The sequence below is a fragment of the Podarcis erhardii genome, assembly GCF_964252035.2.
Source record: "Podarcis erhardii genome assembly, chromosome: 3".
In the NCBI taxonomy this organism is placed as follows: Eukaryota; Metazoa; Chordata; class Lepidosauria; order Squamata; family Lacertidae; genus Podarcis; species Podarcis erhardii.
Genome location: NC_138507.1, coordinates 81,474,922 through 81,491,279, shown reverse-complemented (window position 1 = coordinate 81,491,279; position 16,358 = coordinate 81,474,922). Strand labels below are relative to the sequence as shown.

General features: G+C 41.2%; 1 protein-coding gene across 3 annotated transcripts in view; it reads right to left on the bottom strand.

The window, feature by feature from the left end:
* CNST (consortin, connexin sorting protein) overlaps positions 1-16,312 on the bottom strand; it is a 40,515-nt gene extending 24,203 nt beyond the window's left edge. For 2 of the 3 annotated variants that reach the window (XM_081857671.1, XM_081857673.1), the window contains exons 1-3: positions 16,148-16,312; positions 13,472-13,566; positions 2,310-2,718 (exon numbers count right to left, since the gene is read on the bottom strand). In XM_081857671.1, coding sequence (XP_081713797.1) covers positions 2,310-2,664 — 355 coding nt within the window. In that variant the 5' untranslated portion in view covers positions 2,665-2,718; positions 13,472-13,566; positions 16,148-16,312. Of the gene's footprint in view, positions 1-2,309; positions 2,719-13,471; positions 13,567-15,995; positions 16,110-16,147 lie in introns of those variants that run through there. The other variant, XM_081857672.1, reaches the window with a different exon arrangement.
* Between the last annotated feature and the right edge of the window lie 46 nt (positions 16,313-16,358).

Genomic DNA, 16,358 nt, shown 5'->3' with positions numbered 1-16,358 from the left:
ACGATGGAAGTGGCATTCAAACAAACAAACCAAACAACTTAAAATAGAAGAAAAAAATTAACTTTATGGGAAATTGATTTCACAGTGTTGTTGTGCAAATATTGACTAAATTCTACAACCATTTCCCCAAAGTCACTCCTGTTTGAATTAATATAGTTCAGGCTGAAAAAATTCAGCAGTACCACTTACTCAGGACCACTACCTGAAAGCTAGGCTCATCAACGTAATTATAAAACTACAATTATTCTGTTATAAAAGCCACTACCAACACAGATAAAAAGAACAGAATACAAAAAGCACCTATACCTACTCTTGGAAGACACAAACCTAAAACACAAGACAAAAGAACATGTGCCCTCATTGTTTGGGTATTTTCTGATACAGAGAACGAAATCATTACAAACTCTTTCCTAGCACCTGTTAAGTTCCCTCCTTTCTTGTTTCTGTTTCCCAACATACACCACAGATCACCAGTTTTGAATTCTACATCTAATCCCTTTGCAATCACTAGCTTAATCTTTAACTTGATTGTTCCACCTGTTGGGAGACTAAAATATCTGTTTCTCTTTATCCACATCATAAACATTTACATAAATATACAGCATTTGTTGAACAGCGCCGGAAATTGGTTTTGGTACAGTAAGAATTAAGAGTGAACATGAATTCTCAGAATGGCACTGACCCAATTAGGTTCCTAAGATAGATCTGTAAGACAACACTATTATTCTTTCTTAGGAAAAGATACTACAGAAGATAGTTGCTCAGCTCAACCCTTGACTTATTTATTACACTGTGCAAACACTGCCCTCCCTTGAAATCTCTACATTCCTGAAAACAAACCTGCATTGCCTTTACATGCATAAATGTGACATCTCATTTTTATCTGGTCACAGAAACCACAGCTGATATGTGAAAAACAAACTCAGAACAAGAAGATTGACAGGTCAAATGAACAAGAATGTACTAATTAGAGCAAACCTAAACCCTTTGTGTTGGCTAAGAAGCCAGCTTCAGAAATATCAGTTTGAAGTTGGCATGCTTTGAAACCAACCAGAATTTGTTATAATCTACGATTCCTAGTTCAGATGACCGGCCAAGCTAACACAGGGAAACTGAATGCTGGTGGAGTCCTTCTACCAACCATGTGGTAGGAAGGAAAGTGTGAACCTAAGATGGCAAAGTGCAAACGTAAGCTTCTGATCCATTATAAGCAAAAAAGGTCTACGCTGGATTCTGTTTTACATGAAATAGCTTGCACAACAAATCCTTACATTGTGATATCTTGTTTCTGCCATGTTTGTATCTCCTTAAAATAATCAATAAAAAAACAAATGGCCTGTCATTTTGTCTGAATCCAGGCTCATTGCCTACCCACCCCGCAAAACGAGCTACAAGTTGTAAACCAGTAACAAAACTTGAATATTGGTTGTGGCTTGTTGGGAGAAAAGCAAACCACGGACCTAAGTGTGGTGTGTGAACTGGGCCATAAAATAAACTATTTTGGACCTTAAGCTGCCTCTGTGTGGCGACTAGAACTGGGGGCAACTTCTGCTACATGGGCATCTCAGCTCAGATTCCCGGCAGATAACTCTACCTGACAAGCAGAAATGCTTGCACTGACAGAGCGATTAAATCAGTATGACACTGAAATTCCTTCCTATTATTTTTATGAATTGAAAACAAAAATTAGTTTTTAATAGCATCTACTCTTCAAATACTCGGGTGATGCTGTGGGTTAAACCACAGAGCCTAGGGCTTGCCGATCAGAAGGTTGGCGGTTCGAATCCCCGCGATGGGGTGAGCTCCTATTGCTCAGTCCTTGCTCCTGCCAACCTAGCAGTTCAAAAGCACAAAGTGCAAGTAGATAAATAGGTACTGCTCCGGCAGGAAGGTAAACGGCGTTTCTGTGCGCTGCTCTGGTTCACCAGAAGCGGCTTAGTCATGCTGGCCACATGACCCGGAAGCTGTACGCCGGCTCCCTTGGCCAATAAAGCGAGATGAGCGCCGCAACCCCAGAGTCGTCTGCGACTGGACCTAATGGTCAGGGGTCCCTTTACCTTTTACTCTTCAAACAACACTACTTTCTCTTGTAAGAAAATGGCTTGTTAACATTTGCCTTCTAGGTGAATGCATTCTAGGTGCATGCTTCACCTGTCAGGATTGCAGAGTAGGCTGGCCTTGTAGAGAAGATATAGAAAGACCACACTTTTTGAGAACAGTAATCATAGAAAGAGATACCCCCAAGTCACGTTATATGTTAAAGGCCTGTACTATGAGTAACAAAATGTATATTATGGAAGTTGTTGTACCTTTCCTGCTGGAACTTTTTGTTTTCCTTGGACTCCTTTTTTCAGTGTCACCTTTTTCTAAAATGAGCATTTCATCTGCAGCGAAGCTTCTAGATGGCTTATCGCTTTCATCTTCTTGGCAGGAGGACGTGTAGTCTCCACTGTCCTCATTATTATTAATGCTGTCCTGCTCAACCTTTCCCATTGTGTCGTCACTGCTTTTCAGAGTATCGTGCTTGCTTCCATTAAGCTGATTTTCATTTTCATCTGGTGAAGAAGCTAAGCAAGCTTTGATCTTTTCCACAAGTGTGTCGGTACGATGTGAGCCTTGTAAACTTAACTGCAGGTCATTTGTAGGAGATTCCCTGTCATCCATTAGAGCGTTCCTTGAGTGAACTTTATATCCACTTAGCACAAATGATCTTCAGCTCTAGAAAGGAAAAAAAAAAGGCATTGAGATTTATAATAATCAAAATCCAAGTTATGTTTTGACTACCTAGCTATATTAGATTATATAGTCCAGCCTTGTATTTAAGCACTAGCCTGGTTACCATAGGATAGGTAATCAGGAACATCATGTAAGTGAGTGCATGGTATTCCACCCAGGCAACAAGAACAGGTTGGCAAAGGACTGACGAGAGCTCTGTCATTCCTCCAGTACTCCTCAGACAAGCAGCACAGAGATCTCAGCAAGGGTGATATCTGATGGACTCCCTCCTCTGTCAGTGGGCCCTGAAGGGCTGACCTGGCAGCAGAGCCAGGCAGCTGAGGGGACTGACACCATTTTGATTCCCAACAATGCCCCAGAATGACAATGTATGGCACATTGTGGAAAATAAAAAGGGGTTGTCTTGTGCTGCTCAGAGTGCCAGGCTGTGGGGGAATTAAAGGGAGGACATGGCAGGCATCAGCACAGGACAGTTGCCCACAAAAACCAGGTCCTGGCTCTCCTCCAGAGGCAAGCAATTTTTTTCCAGGCCTTTAACTTTTGTGGATTCTGTTTTTCCACAAGGCTAGTCAAAGAGGTTCAAGGGATTTGACTAGATGACCCTCAGGACCCCTTCCAACTCTATAATTCTATGAGAGTAAACTAAACTGTGTGCATTGGCATACTTTACGGTTTCCTATTTCAGTGGTGCCCTGTGCAACGAGAATATTCAGTGCCCCCACCTCTCGCCTGTCATTCTATATCATAGTTGTGATGTCTCTAAATCTCCACGCCCAGTACAACTGAACCAGTCGAGCTCCCCTAAATCCGCCTCTGCTGTACATATCATTCTGGCAATTTAATCCAAGAAGGGTAGCATTCAGTGGTAAAATACCAGCACCGTACTTTGTGGAGTAGTAAATTCAAATAAAAGCTCAACACTCAGAAATATGCAGATGTATATTTGTTAAAACTACAAACTACAAATATTTGTTAAAACTACAAATTACTCAGATTAGCCATATCCACCCACTAATTGAAAATCTGCTATTTAACAACAAAATGACTAGCTAAAGAAAGGGGCCTCCATATAATTAAGAAAATTGTCCTACCAGCCCTAACATTTAGCAATTACATGAATTACACATTTGTGATGCACTTTGCAAACCTTAAACATCACAACTGCTATCATAAGCAGGCATTGGCTTTCACACCCTTTTTTTTTACAATGGAGGAAAATGAAGCAGAAACACTTACGGTAAATGACTGCCTAACAAAGAGGAAATCAGGCAAGACTGTACTTAAACAAATGAACATCTGTGATCTTTGAACAGCCACTTCACATACAAATGGGTGATATTTAACCAAATCATATTCAGAGCAAACCTACCGAAAGCAATAGATATTGGTGGGTCTTTTCTGAATATGATCAATGTGGTGTATAATCTATAAACGAGAAATATTTATTTATTTATTTACTCACCCATCCACCCAAGGCTTGTTCAGGAAACAAGACAGTAGAATGAGACAAACTGCCTGTAACCAGTGCAGTGCTGTAAAACATATTACTCTAGCATGCAGGAAGCTATATGAGCAGATATGGGACACTCCTGCCAATGGGAGCTTAGTCTGGATCTAAGCAGTAGTTTTTAATTCAGTTAAATTATTTCACATTTTACACTACTTAAAAACTTATATTCTGACTTCTAAACTGAAGCTGATAGTATCCAATTTGTATCTTTTATCTATTGTACCTTTAGATTTACTGAATCTAACTCATCTCCCTCTTCCTATTTACTTCCTCTAGTATATTTGTAGTGTTCCAGCAAAGCTTTCCAGTTAGCTAAGGGAGACTAACATTTCCTGCTGAACCACTAGCAGCTTACTAAGCGAACTTGCTCAAGCTATTCTACCTGGGTGTTGTTTGGTAAATTTCTTGTGCTTATTAGCAATGATGATTGAGCATGAGCAAATACCAGCAAACATGCTCACTAAAGCAGCTGGTGAAACATTAATATAGAATCATAGAGTTGGAAAGGACCCAAGAGTCATCTGGTCCAGCCCCCTGCAATGCAGGAATCTCAGCTAAAGCATCCATGCTTAAAAAGCATCATCTGCTTAAAAACCTCCAAGGAAGGAGAGTCCACCACCTCTCGTGGGAGTCTGTTACACTCCTGAACAGCTCTTACTATCAGAAAGTTTTTTCAAATGTTTAGTCGGAATCTCCTTTTTTGCAACTTGAAGCCATTGGTTTGAGTCCTACCCTCTAAAGCAGGAGAAAACAAGCATGCTCCCTCTTACATGTGACAGCTCTTAAGATATTTGAAGATGGCTATCCTATCTCCTCGCAGTCTCCTCTTTTCCATGCTAAACATACCCAGCTCCTTCAGGCGCTCCTCATAAGGCTTAGTTTAAAGACCTTTGATCATCTTGGTTGTCCTCCCCTGCAGATGTTCCAGCTTGTTAACATCTTTCTTAAATTGTGGTGCCCAGAATTGGACACAGTATTCTAAGTGTGGTCCGACTAAGGCAGAATAAGGTAAAGGTAAAGGTACCCCTGCCCGTACAGGCCAGTCTTGCCAGACTCTAGGGTTGTGCGCTCAATCTCACTCTATAGGCCGGGAGCCAGCGCTGTCCGCAGACACTTCCGGGTCACGTGGCCAGCGTGACAAGCTGCATCTGGCGAGCCAGCGCACCACACAGAACGCCATTTACCTTCCCGCTGGTAAGCGGTCCCTATTTATCTACTTGCACCCGGGGGTGCTTTTGAACTGCTAGGTTGGCAGGTGCTGGGACCGAACGACGGGAGCGCACCCCGCCGCGGGGATTCGAACCGCCGACCATGCGATCGGCAAGTCCTAGGCGCTGAGGTTTTACCCACAGCGCCACCCGCGTCCCTGCCCTAAGGCAGAATAGAGTGGTACTATTACTTCCCTTGATCTGGACACTATATTTCTGTTGATGCAACCTAGAATACCATTAGCTTTTTTTGCTGCTGCATCACACTGTTGACTCATGTTAAGCTTGTGGTTCACCAAGACCCCTGGATCCTTTTCACCTGTACTGCTTGTAAGCCAGGTGTCCCCCATCCTATATTTGTGCATCTGGTTCTTCCTGCCTAAGTACAGAACCTTACGATTGTCCCTACTGAAATTCATTCTGTTAGCTTGCGCCCAGTTCTCCAATCTGTTAAGGTCATTTTGAATTCAGATTCTGTCTCCTGCGGCATTAGCTATCCTTCCCAGTTTGGTGTCACCTGCAAATTTGATGAGCATCCCCTCAATTCCTTCATCGACGTCATTTATAAAGACGTTGAACAATAACCGGGCCCAGGACAGAACCCTGTGGCACCCCACTTGTCACTTTTTCCAGAATGATGAGGAACCACTAATGAGTACTTTTTGGGTTCAGTCAGTCAACCAACTACAAATCCACCTAACAGTTACCTCGTTCAACCCACATTTTAGCAGCTTCCTTGAGATAATATCATGGGGTACTTTGTAAAAAGCCTTACTGAAATCAAGATACACTATGCCCACAGCATTTCCCTGATTCACCAAGTTTGTGATTCCATGAAAAAAAGAAATCAGATTGGTCTGACGTGTCTTATTTTCAGCACCAGGGAATGTGCCACCTAAGAACTTGTCACCTCTTCACTGTTGTGCCCAGCAGAGGGGTTGTGGTATGGGTATACTGTGTTTTGCTTTAGGTCACTTACATGTTTTCACTACCTTTAAATCTTATGGCAGATAGTGGTGGCACAGACATTATGTCAGAAATGGGAGGGAGGGGAGTGAAATAGTAATAGCAGCGGCCAGCCCACCTGACTGCTGGCCAGTGTGCCACAACCATTGTGGTAGGTGGTCCTGCAGGCGATATATGAGAGGGCATGTTCACCACCTATGGAACACGGCTAAACGTGGCTTATGAAAGGGCTTACCCTGGTGCCAGGTGAAGGGCTTTTGAGTCACACAGAGGTTTTAAACAAGTAGCATTTTAAACAAACATCTCACTGTATCAGTTGCATCTTAATGTGTAACTTATACTGTACCAGAAAGATTTCCACCCTGCATTTAGTAGGTTTAAAAATATTATTTTAATTATTTGTAAAACCGCCCAGGTAACATGTGTTGTTGTATGACCATATAAATCTAATAATAAAATAAATAAAATAAGTAGCTGCGACCCAATATTTTTTTTGCATCGGGAATGATCCAGCCTAATTCAGTCTGCAGAGCACCTCTATTCCATATTAAAATGGCTGCAGATTTGCAGACTGGGCTTTTTAAAAATCTCACCCACCAGTACCCTCTCAGTTCCTCCCCTTCACATCTAATCCGAAGACAATCTCATTACTTTGTGATATTTCAATTGGTTGCAATGTGGCATGAACCTTTTTCTGTTTTAGCCTAATTATACTGAGCAGTTCTTCATTGCACCCTGAAGAATTAAACTCCACAATATCAGTCATTATAATGCTCTGTAAGAGGCAGGGTTGGTTTCTCATTACTGGCTATTCATATGATGGAAGAAAAATAGTGATATTGTATTCTGAGGAGGCCTGCAATTAAGGGTATTTCACTAAAACCAATACTTTAACTCCTTCTCTCTTTTCAACACTTTTATACGAACAGAAATAGCTTGATTATGGATTAAAGTACACAAAGGATTTAAGGAAATTTTGCATTCTGAACCCAGATTAGGCCAAGGAATTGCAAGAGAGTATATGGGGAGAGAAATAAACACCTGGCTCTTGGTCTCTCAGCCGCATGGCAAAACTGCTGAAGCTTGACTAACATTTGACACCTGTTGTAAAGACCACAAAAATCAAGTGCTGTCCCTATTTTACACATAACAAAATTAAGGTAAAAATATACACAAGTTAATCCATATATCGTCAGCAGGCAACAAATCATTTGCTTAGCCCAATACTTCAGGTTAAGAGATTCAGGAGGAAATTCTCAGATTACTCTGGCTAATAATCTGAAATACAATTAACCCATAAGGTCTCATTTATACTAAATTGCACAACATGTGCACTACAAAATGAAGTGCACTACATAAATGAAGCATACAACATTTGCACTGGTTTAATAATAATAATAATAATTTAAAAACACACAATGCCACCTTCGTAAATTAAGAATAATTCTCAACAATCAATAAACCAATAACATCATCATAAAGACAGGGACATTCAATGGGAATTACTCCAGATGTTTTTGCTTAGAGTTGCGGGGGAGAGACAGAGGAAGTATTTAGGATGCAAAATCTCTTTCCAGCCCAACTTTCCAACAGAGATAATTGCCACTCAGTGCAACTGCCCCACAAGGCGGCCTCATTAGTAGTTTCTCTCAACATGAAATGATTGTGTTATGTACAATCTCATTAGTGAGTATGCTCACTATCAGAAAATCTCCTTAATCTAACCTCTTGACTGTTTATGTCAGCTGGAAGTTTTCTCTCCACAAAAATATGTGCTGAGAGTAAAAATACTGCTCTGTAAGCTCTTTGGGAAGTAAGCTCCTTATTTCTTCACTTCCCCTTCTCCTGAGCTTCAACCGAACCTACAAATTCTGAGGTCCCTTCAAATTGTAGAAAATATGCAGCAATACATTTTATACTAACTGTGCAATGTGTAAGTTGTTTATCTATGAAAATCATATGATCTTCAAACATAATCCTTATCTATCTATCAAATATACATCCTACCCTTCTCTCCCAAAGGCAGCAAATATATTTGTAATTTTGTTGTTGTTTAGTCGTTTAGTAATAAAAACATCTAAAAACAATCAAACACAGTGAAACATTTTATTCTCATGTTATACTCCATTCAAAACTTTTTTAAAAAATCAAAATACAGCTTATAAACACATAAATAAATGAATTCAACCAATCGTGTGTCTGAACACGCCAGCCAAAACACAAATATTTTCAGCAAGCATCTAAAGAACACAACAGCGTCACCTGCCTAATGTCTGTTAGGAGTTTCAAAGTAAGGTGTGGTGCCTAATGAACGCAGTACAGACACTGCATGACACTTGTAGAACTGTAACTTCTGCAGATCATTCATGTAGATATTATCACCGATGCAGACACAATGCTATACAACAAACAAGGGAAGAACATCAGAATTCATGAAGGAGCACTGTCATACTATGGTCTGCTCCCAATCATTTAACCAAGAGTGGCAGCATAATGTAACCCCTGTGTGGGACCATGGGGTAGAGATAGGGAAACACATGATAGAAGTCCTGGTTTGAAAGAGTGAAATGCAGCTTGAATTGCCCAAATTGAGTAATTACTGACGACAGAGGCACCAGCTTCTCCAGAAGGTGCGAGGTGTCTGCGCATGCGACGTCCTTTGATATTGAGGGACCCCAGCCCATTGTCTAACCTTTGTTTGCTAGCAGTGCTTCTCACAAAGAGATACAGAAATAGGGTGGAGAAGTCTTACTGCTGCAGGAAACAGGAAGTGGCATTAGACACACCTGGGGAATGCCTGATTGCAAAAGGCACAGGCTTGGGCCATGTGAGAGCCGAAAGATAGTTAGATTTAAGAATTTGGCACAGAAATGGAAGGAGCGAAACACTAATAATTACATGTTGGGAGAGGGAGAAACAGAGCAGGTTTCCAGAATTTCAGCATCATCCAAGGGTTTGGAATCATATGCATAAATGAAAGTTGTCAGAGCAGCTAGAGGCACAAGTCTACAGTTACTGAAAGGCAAACTTTGTGCCATCGAGAATACTGGTGATGATCTGGGGGGATGGAACAAAGGTACTTTCATTTGTTGTTCTTGAGGCCTGCACTGTGTGATCTGACTAACCCGAAGAACATAACAAACATAGAAGAGAGGCAAGGAAAGAGCACACTTCAGCAAAATGTGGAACAGCTTAAGTGACAAGAGGACAAAGAAAGACTTAATAATGTAATCTTTAAATGAAACAAAGAGTTTGGTTTCTGAGATGGAAGATTGGACTGAGATACAGACAGAATGCTTAGTTAAAAGGTGTTATGCCAACAACATGAGGTAGGACAATACATGCGTCCCACAGCAGTATGATTTGGCAAAGGTGAATGTCATGTGTCAATCACAACAGATAGTCCCAAGCCCATACGACGTTTCAACTTGTGTGACAAGGCCGTCCCACATGCAAAACGAAGAGGCAGAGAAACATAATAATTTACAGCAATTAAAGTCACCAGTAGGGCTGTGCCAGTTGGAAGACTTCTGTTTTACGTGGGCTAATTAATGTCCAAAATAGAGGCGGATACTTGTATCAGCAGGTAGCACACTGATCAGATGCATAGATAAGCTTTAGCATACATTTGCAGTTCTTGCTCATCCCAGTCCAAAGACTTATCAACTATAAATGAGGATAGCCAATGTACAACCAGATTTGCTTTCTCAGTCTTGCTCATTTCACAGTCACCTGTGAAGCTAAAGGTGTTTTAGGGCATATGTAAAGTGCCAGCTGAACTAAGCATCTTCGTAACAAAGAATGGCTGCAAAGCAGGTGAGGGATGAAGGAGTTAAGGCTGTGGAAGAGCAGCTGCTGCCTTTTTTGCTCCTTCAACTTTAAATGTAAAGGACTATGTACAGTTGTCTGATATAAGAAGTAGCAAGCCTATTATTAAATTATATGACCAATTATATTTGTATGGGGATATAAACTTGCTCCATATATTGCTGAAAATTATGCATTTTTTCATTTTGTTTGATGAAGTGCTCTGATAGTTCAGGAACCTGCATACCAAAATCAACCTTCTTCAAATATACTATTTTCTTTTCTTTCAAGAAGGACACTGACAAACTGGAATGTGTCCAGAGGAGGGCAACCAAAATGGTCAAAGGCCTGGAAACGATGCCTTATGAGGAACGGCTAAGGGAGCTGGGCATGTTTAGCCTGGAGAAGAGGAGGTTAAGGGGTGATATGATAGCCATGTTCAAATATATAAAAGGATGTCACATAGAGGAGGGAGAAAGGTTGTTTTCTGCTGTTCCAGAGAAGCGGACACGGAGCAATGGATCCAAACTACAAGAAAGAAGATTCCACCTAAACATTAGGAAGAACTTCCTGACAGTGAGAGTGGAATTTGCTGCCAAGGAGCGTGGTGGAGTCTCCTTCTTTGGAGGTCTTTAAGCAGAGGCTTGACAACCATATGTCAGGAGTGCTCTGATGGTGTTTCCTGCTTGGCAGGGGGTTGGACTCGATGGCCCTTGTGGTCTCTTCCAACTCTATGATTCTATGATTCTATTCTAATACTAAAATTTTACACTTACAGGAACTAGAGCTTTGCCTTTATTGATTGTGGATCATATAATATCTCTTAAGTTTCAATTTTAAAAAATAATTAAAAATTCTACTGATGCACAATTGAAACCATTAATGATTCCCTACCGTTTGTTGAGATTTTAATTTAACCATTCTTAAAAGCCATGACATATGGTTTCAGTAAACGAAGTATTGCTTGCAACAGCAAATACTGACCTTCCTTCTGGGTAAGTATTTTATTTTCATTTTTAAAGAGTGCCCATCTGTTTTTCTGAACACATATACAAATTCTTATTGAACACACTATTACAGAGCAATCTGATGTATGTCAACAGACCTGAATCTTAGAAGTGTGGGGTGTTTCTCATCCATCAAAGATTCTAAAATACCATGGCTTAGATCTTGGACTCCGTTCCACTGATGTGATCAAAGTTCTGCTCCCAAAACACTCTCACCAGCAGAATGGGGGACATCCTGTGCTCATTTCTCCTTCCCTCTTGAAAGTATTTTCCAGTTTGAAGTTAAAACAGCCAAAAATTGCCTCCTCTTTTCTGCCAGGGAGATCCTCCACTACATGCTAAGTCTCCTTTAAGTGGGAGGAGTCCTACCAGTCACAGAAAGAACAATTAGGATCCAAGCCTATATTTTCATCATACTTCAAGAGGCACAGATTTACTACTACTATACAGGGATGGGATGAACCATTTTGCAGATTAAACGTTTTATGACAGAACTTCTTGATACCGATTTTCAGAAAATTAAGGGTCTGCCTTTAGGATCAGACTTTAGGCCTTCCTATGCACACAAATATTAAGTCCCATGTTCCACCTGTGACAACAAATGACAATTTTCACCACCAGCATGGTATGGTAGTTAAGAGTGCCAAGCTAGGGCTGGGGATACCCAGGTTCAAATTCCAATTTAGCCATGAAGCTTGATGTGCGTGACCTTGGGTTAGTCTCACAGGGGTGTTATAAACCCGGGGTCAGAAACCTTTTTGAGCTGTGGGCTGGTCCACTGTCCCTGATCATGTGGTGGGCCGGATTATTTTTTTTTTTAGGGGGGGGGATGAACAAATCCCTATGTCCCACAAATAACCCAGAGATTCATTTTACATAAAAGCACACATTCTACTCATGTAAAAACACCAGGCAGGTTCCGCAAATAACCCAGAGATGAATTTTAAATAAAATAAAAGGACACATTCTACTCATGTAAAAACACACTGATTCCTGGACCATCTGTGGGCTGGATTGAGAAGGCGACTGGGCCGCATCTGGCCCACGGGCCTTAGGTTGCCTACCCCTGTTATAAACTAAGGTGCAGGGTGGGACTAGCATGTAAATTAGGCTCCTTGGATAAAAGGATATGTAGACAAACAACAGCAGGTGGAAAGTTTGCAACTATAGTCACAAGGCCTAGACATAATCAATGTCAGATATTTTGATTATCATTTTGATTATCTTTGCTCCTGTCATGTTGGTGGAACAGTGCCCTCCCTGCAAAATCAGGGCATATGCTACTTTCCTGGGTAGATCATCCCAAGTAAGAAAGACATACCAATATGCTTTACTTAGGGATTTTTACTTGAGAAGTCAAGTTGAGGTCAGTTCCAGGAATGCAGCCTCAATAGGCAGGGCAGGGCGTAGCATGCACAGCTGCTAAAGCAGAGAAAGAAAGGGAGAGCGATCTAAGAGGCCCTTGGAGAAGCTGGAAACAAGACAAGGAATGGAACTGATGAGTTCTACACCATGAGTGCTTCACTGCATGGCTAAAGTCTATTGGTAAGAACAGAGAATGTACAGAGGATTAGGGAAAGGAATGACCAACTGAGTGGCAAAACTACTGGTGGAAGTGCTTGAAACCCAGGAGGCCCATGTTTTAGAGCACTGGTATTCAACAGGTGGCCCATGGCCTGATCTAAGGGGTCAACAGCAGCAGCACCATGCAAATATATGATAAAATAAAAATAAGAACATGGTCCCCTAATGCATGTTTAGGGCTAGTGTCAAGCCCCAGTCCTGAAGAGGTGACATGGAGGAATGTTCAATCCTAAGTACCAGCAGCTCCCTAGTTAAAGGGTTTCCAGGGTTTACAGTTCTAACAGCTTCCATACTTTACAATTACTAATATTTTGCATACGTATAAACAGAAGAATAGATTCATTGAATAATCCTTACTTACATAAGATAAATCTTAAGTATCAAAATGATTTCCCTCCAAATTACTTCCTACAGTTTTAGCTGTTGGCAAAAGTTGGTATAAAGTGCTGTGCCTTTGCCAATCAACAAAGCAGAATAAATTTCATAGAAATTACTATTAATCTCTCTAATTTCATATGTGCAATTATGATAGTTTCAAAAAAAAAGAAAAGAAAAAGAAAAGGTGTTCAACTGATTTTATTATTTAAAATATACTAAACATGTTTACCATTGCCTTGAGTCTTGTTCTTTCTAAACCAGAGAACAGTACTTACCATTTTTCAAAATGGTTCTTAAATATATTGCAAGGGAAAGGAGATGCTTTTAGGCAACAAAGAGTTAATACAGAGCTGTCTGGTATCTGTTCATTCTGCCAAAAGAGAAAAAAGAGGGAGGAAATAATGTAAATTAAAATATATCTTATAAGAAATGCTAGTACATTTGGGTGCTACCTAGAAGGGACAGCCTTGAAAACCAACCAAATGAAAAGTAGAACTTCCAGAATACAATACTAATTAGTTTTTATTCCGTAATATGGAGGGAGATAATTCATCCTCTTAGTACATCTGGGTGATTTTCCTGACCTTTAGATATCGAAGAGATGGGCTCTGAACAACAGTCCATTCATTTCTAAAAACAGTACTGTATATATAACAAGTGCTGTACAGAAACAAACTCAATCATCACAATCACTGACAGAAAGCCTAAAAACTTCCACTGACTAACAGCAACAGCCCTGTTACGTTTTATTTTAATACGTTTTTGTGAGTCATGATCAGAATGTGCAGAGTATAGGCCTTTACAGAAATGGTAAGGCTTGAAATTTACTCAAATCAAGGGGATAGGCTGTCTTGTTAGATAGAACAGAGTTAATCTAAAACCAATTTCCTCAAGGCATGTTACAAATTAAACATTTATTAGTACAGTTAGACTGATCTTATTTGGAATATATGAATTACTTGTCTATCTCAGTTTAAGAAAGGAAAATAGATAATATAGCTTTTTTTCTTTTTTTTACTGGAGAACTTTGAATTTGAATCAGAATATACATGCCACATCATAAACAGCTTTAAAAGTTTCCCCAGTTTCGAAAGGGGGTTGCTGTGTGACAATGATGGCAGTGTATGCTTTTCTTTAAGAAACACAAGTCCGAAAACTCAATTGGGCATGGAAAATCAGCTGCCAGCATTCCTTGGATCCCAGCCTACTACTACTTCAAGCAGGCAAAGGAAAAAAGGGATAGTTATTTTGGAAACTATGCCCTATGTATGAATACAGGAATAAATCAACTATTTGGAGGAAAGAGAGAGGCAGAAAAGCAAATATTTAGCCAGCATTTAGAAGGCTGCTAATATGAATCAGACAACTGATATTAAATACAAATCTGACTAGACCTTCTGCATAACGCAAAATCAAGTATGACTACTATTCTCATGCAGTTGAGCAACTGGTTGGCACAACTTTCATTATCAATATTCTGTTGCAAAGAGATCTAATTTAAAATGATATATAATGAGTACATTTTGTGCAATAAAGATCAAAACAAAGCTTTCCATTCAAGAGAAAAAAGCAAATAAAAAGGAAACAAATGATCAGCCATCTTCTATTTATATGAAGTCCAACTATCAAGCTCCATAGCTCTTAAGAAAATCCTCAGCTGAGAACACCCAAAATTGATTAGGTAAGAGGGTATACTTAGTTCCAGATGCCATCTATTCATCTTCTCATATTTTTATCTGACAGATCATTCCCAGCCTTGGAACAATTTTTTTCCCTTTTTTGATCCGAATTTAAAGCCTCTTCTAAAAAAAAACACCAAACCCTTTGGCCCATTAGCCTACAGCAACATTAGTCAGTCTGATGCTAGAGCAATAAAACATAGTGATCTGGGCAGCTCACAGGCAACCATGAAGGGACACAATGATCAGGAATGTAGACTATGTTTAGGAATGTACTACTTGAGTATTGTAAACACTTAGTCACCACGGCACCTCACTGACCTGTCGAGTTTTATTTAAACCCCTTACATTCATCTGATAAATAGGGGAATATCAACAGAACCAAAGCCCAACCGAAGGCATCTTTAAATACAGAACAGGTCTTTAAAATAAGGGAAAAGTAATTATTACAACACTCTGTTATTATTCGTCACGCGGTTCATTTCCCCCCAAACATTACTTGCACAGCAACATCCCGATTTAGAGAAAGCATGCAAAATTGCATTCAGACACCAACACACGATTGTGCTTGTGTGTACATTTCACAAATACGTTCATTTCGACTAGATCTCTGCGCTTTCCAGAGACAGGTCACTGGGGCAAATGGACCAAAGCTGTATACCAACCAGTATTCTCGCTCTGCTCTGAAGTCGACCAGGTAACCTTGCAAGAACCAGATCACTTCTCTGTTGGCTTAAAAAACAAAACCCAAAACGGCAACAACTCCAAAGCTCGCCCACCCTGAGCTCCCAGGCTTAGAGGAAGGATGAGAGTGAAGCGTGGCGAAGCAAGGGAGAGCACAGCGTGCACGGCGCTGTTCGGAAGAGACTTAAGCAGCTGGCCCGCAAAACCCACACGTAATTCAAAACAAGGATATTGAATCCACAAGAGAGTGACGTGGTAACGAAGAAACAAGTACAGCGACTGGCTAGGGGTGGCGAGCAAGACAAGCGCCCCACAGACCCAAGGATGAGCCTGATACTCTCTTCCCGCCCAGGGCAGACCTGCGGTGGGCTTTTCCCGCCCCCCTCCTAGTTAGCACCCCCCCCCAGGTGCCCCACGCACACCGTCCCTCCATTACTTGCTCGCCCCTCTTCTCGCCCTTAAAACCGGGTTTCCATTTCAGGAGGCAGCAAAACACGCAACCCCGCGGAGGCTCCCCTAAGGGAGGCGGGAGGAAAGAGGACCCCGCCAGCGGCCGCTATGGCAGCTTCGGCTTCCTTCTCCCCTCACCTGAGGTGGCGGCCGCCTCGCGAGGCTTCCGGCCAGCCCCTCGCGCCGGCCCAGCTGGGCTCAGAATGGACATCGAACGAAGCTACCTGTGACCCGGCTGCGGACTCCGGAGACTCAGCCGGCGGCGACGGCGAGAAGGTGAGCACCACAGAGCTCCGCAACGCCTAGAAGGGAGCCTGACCACGGAGAAGAGGCAGACTAGAGCGTCGCC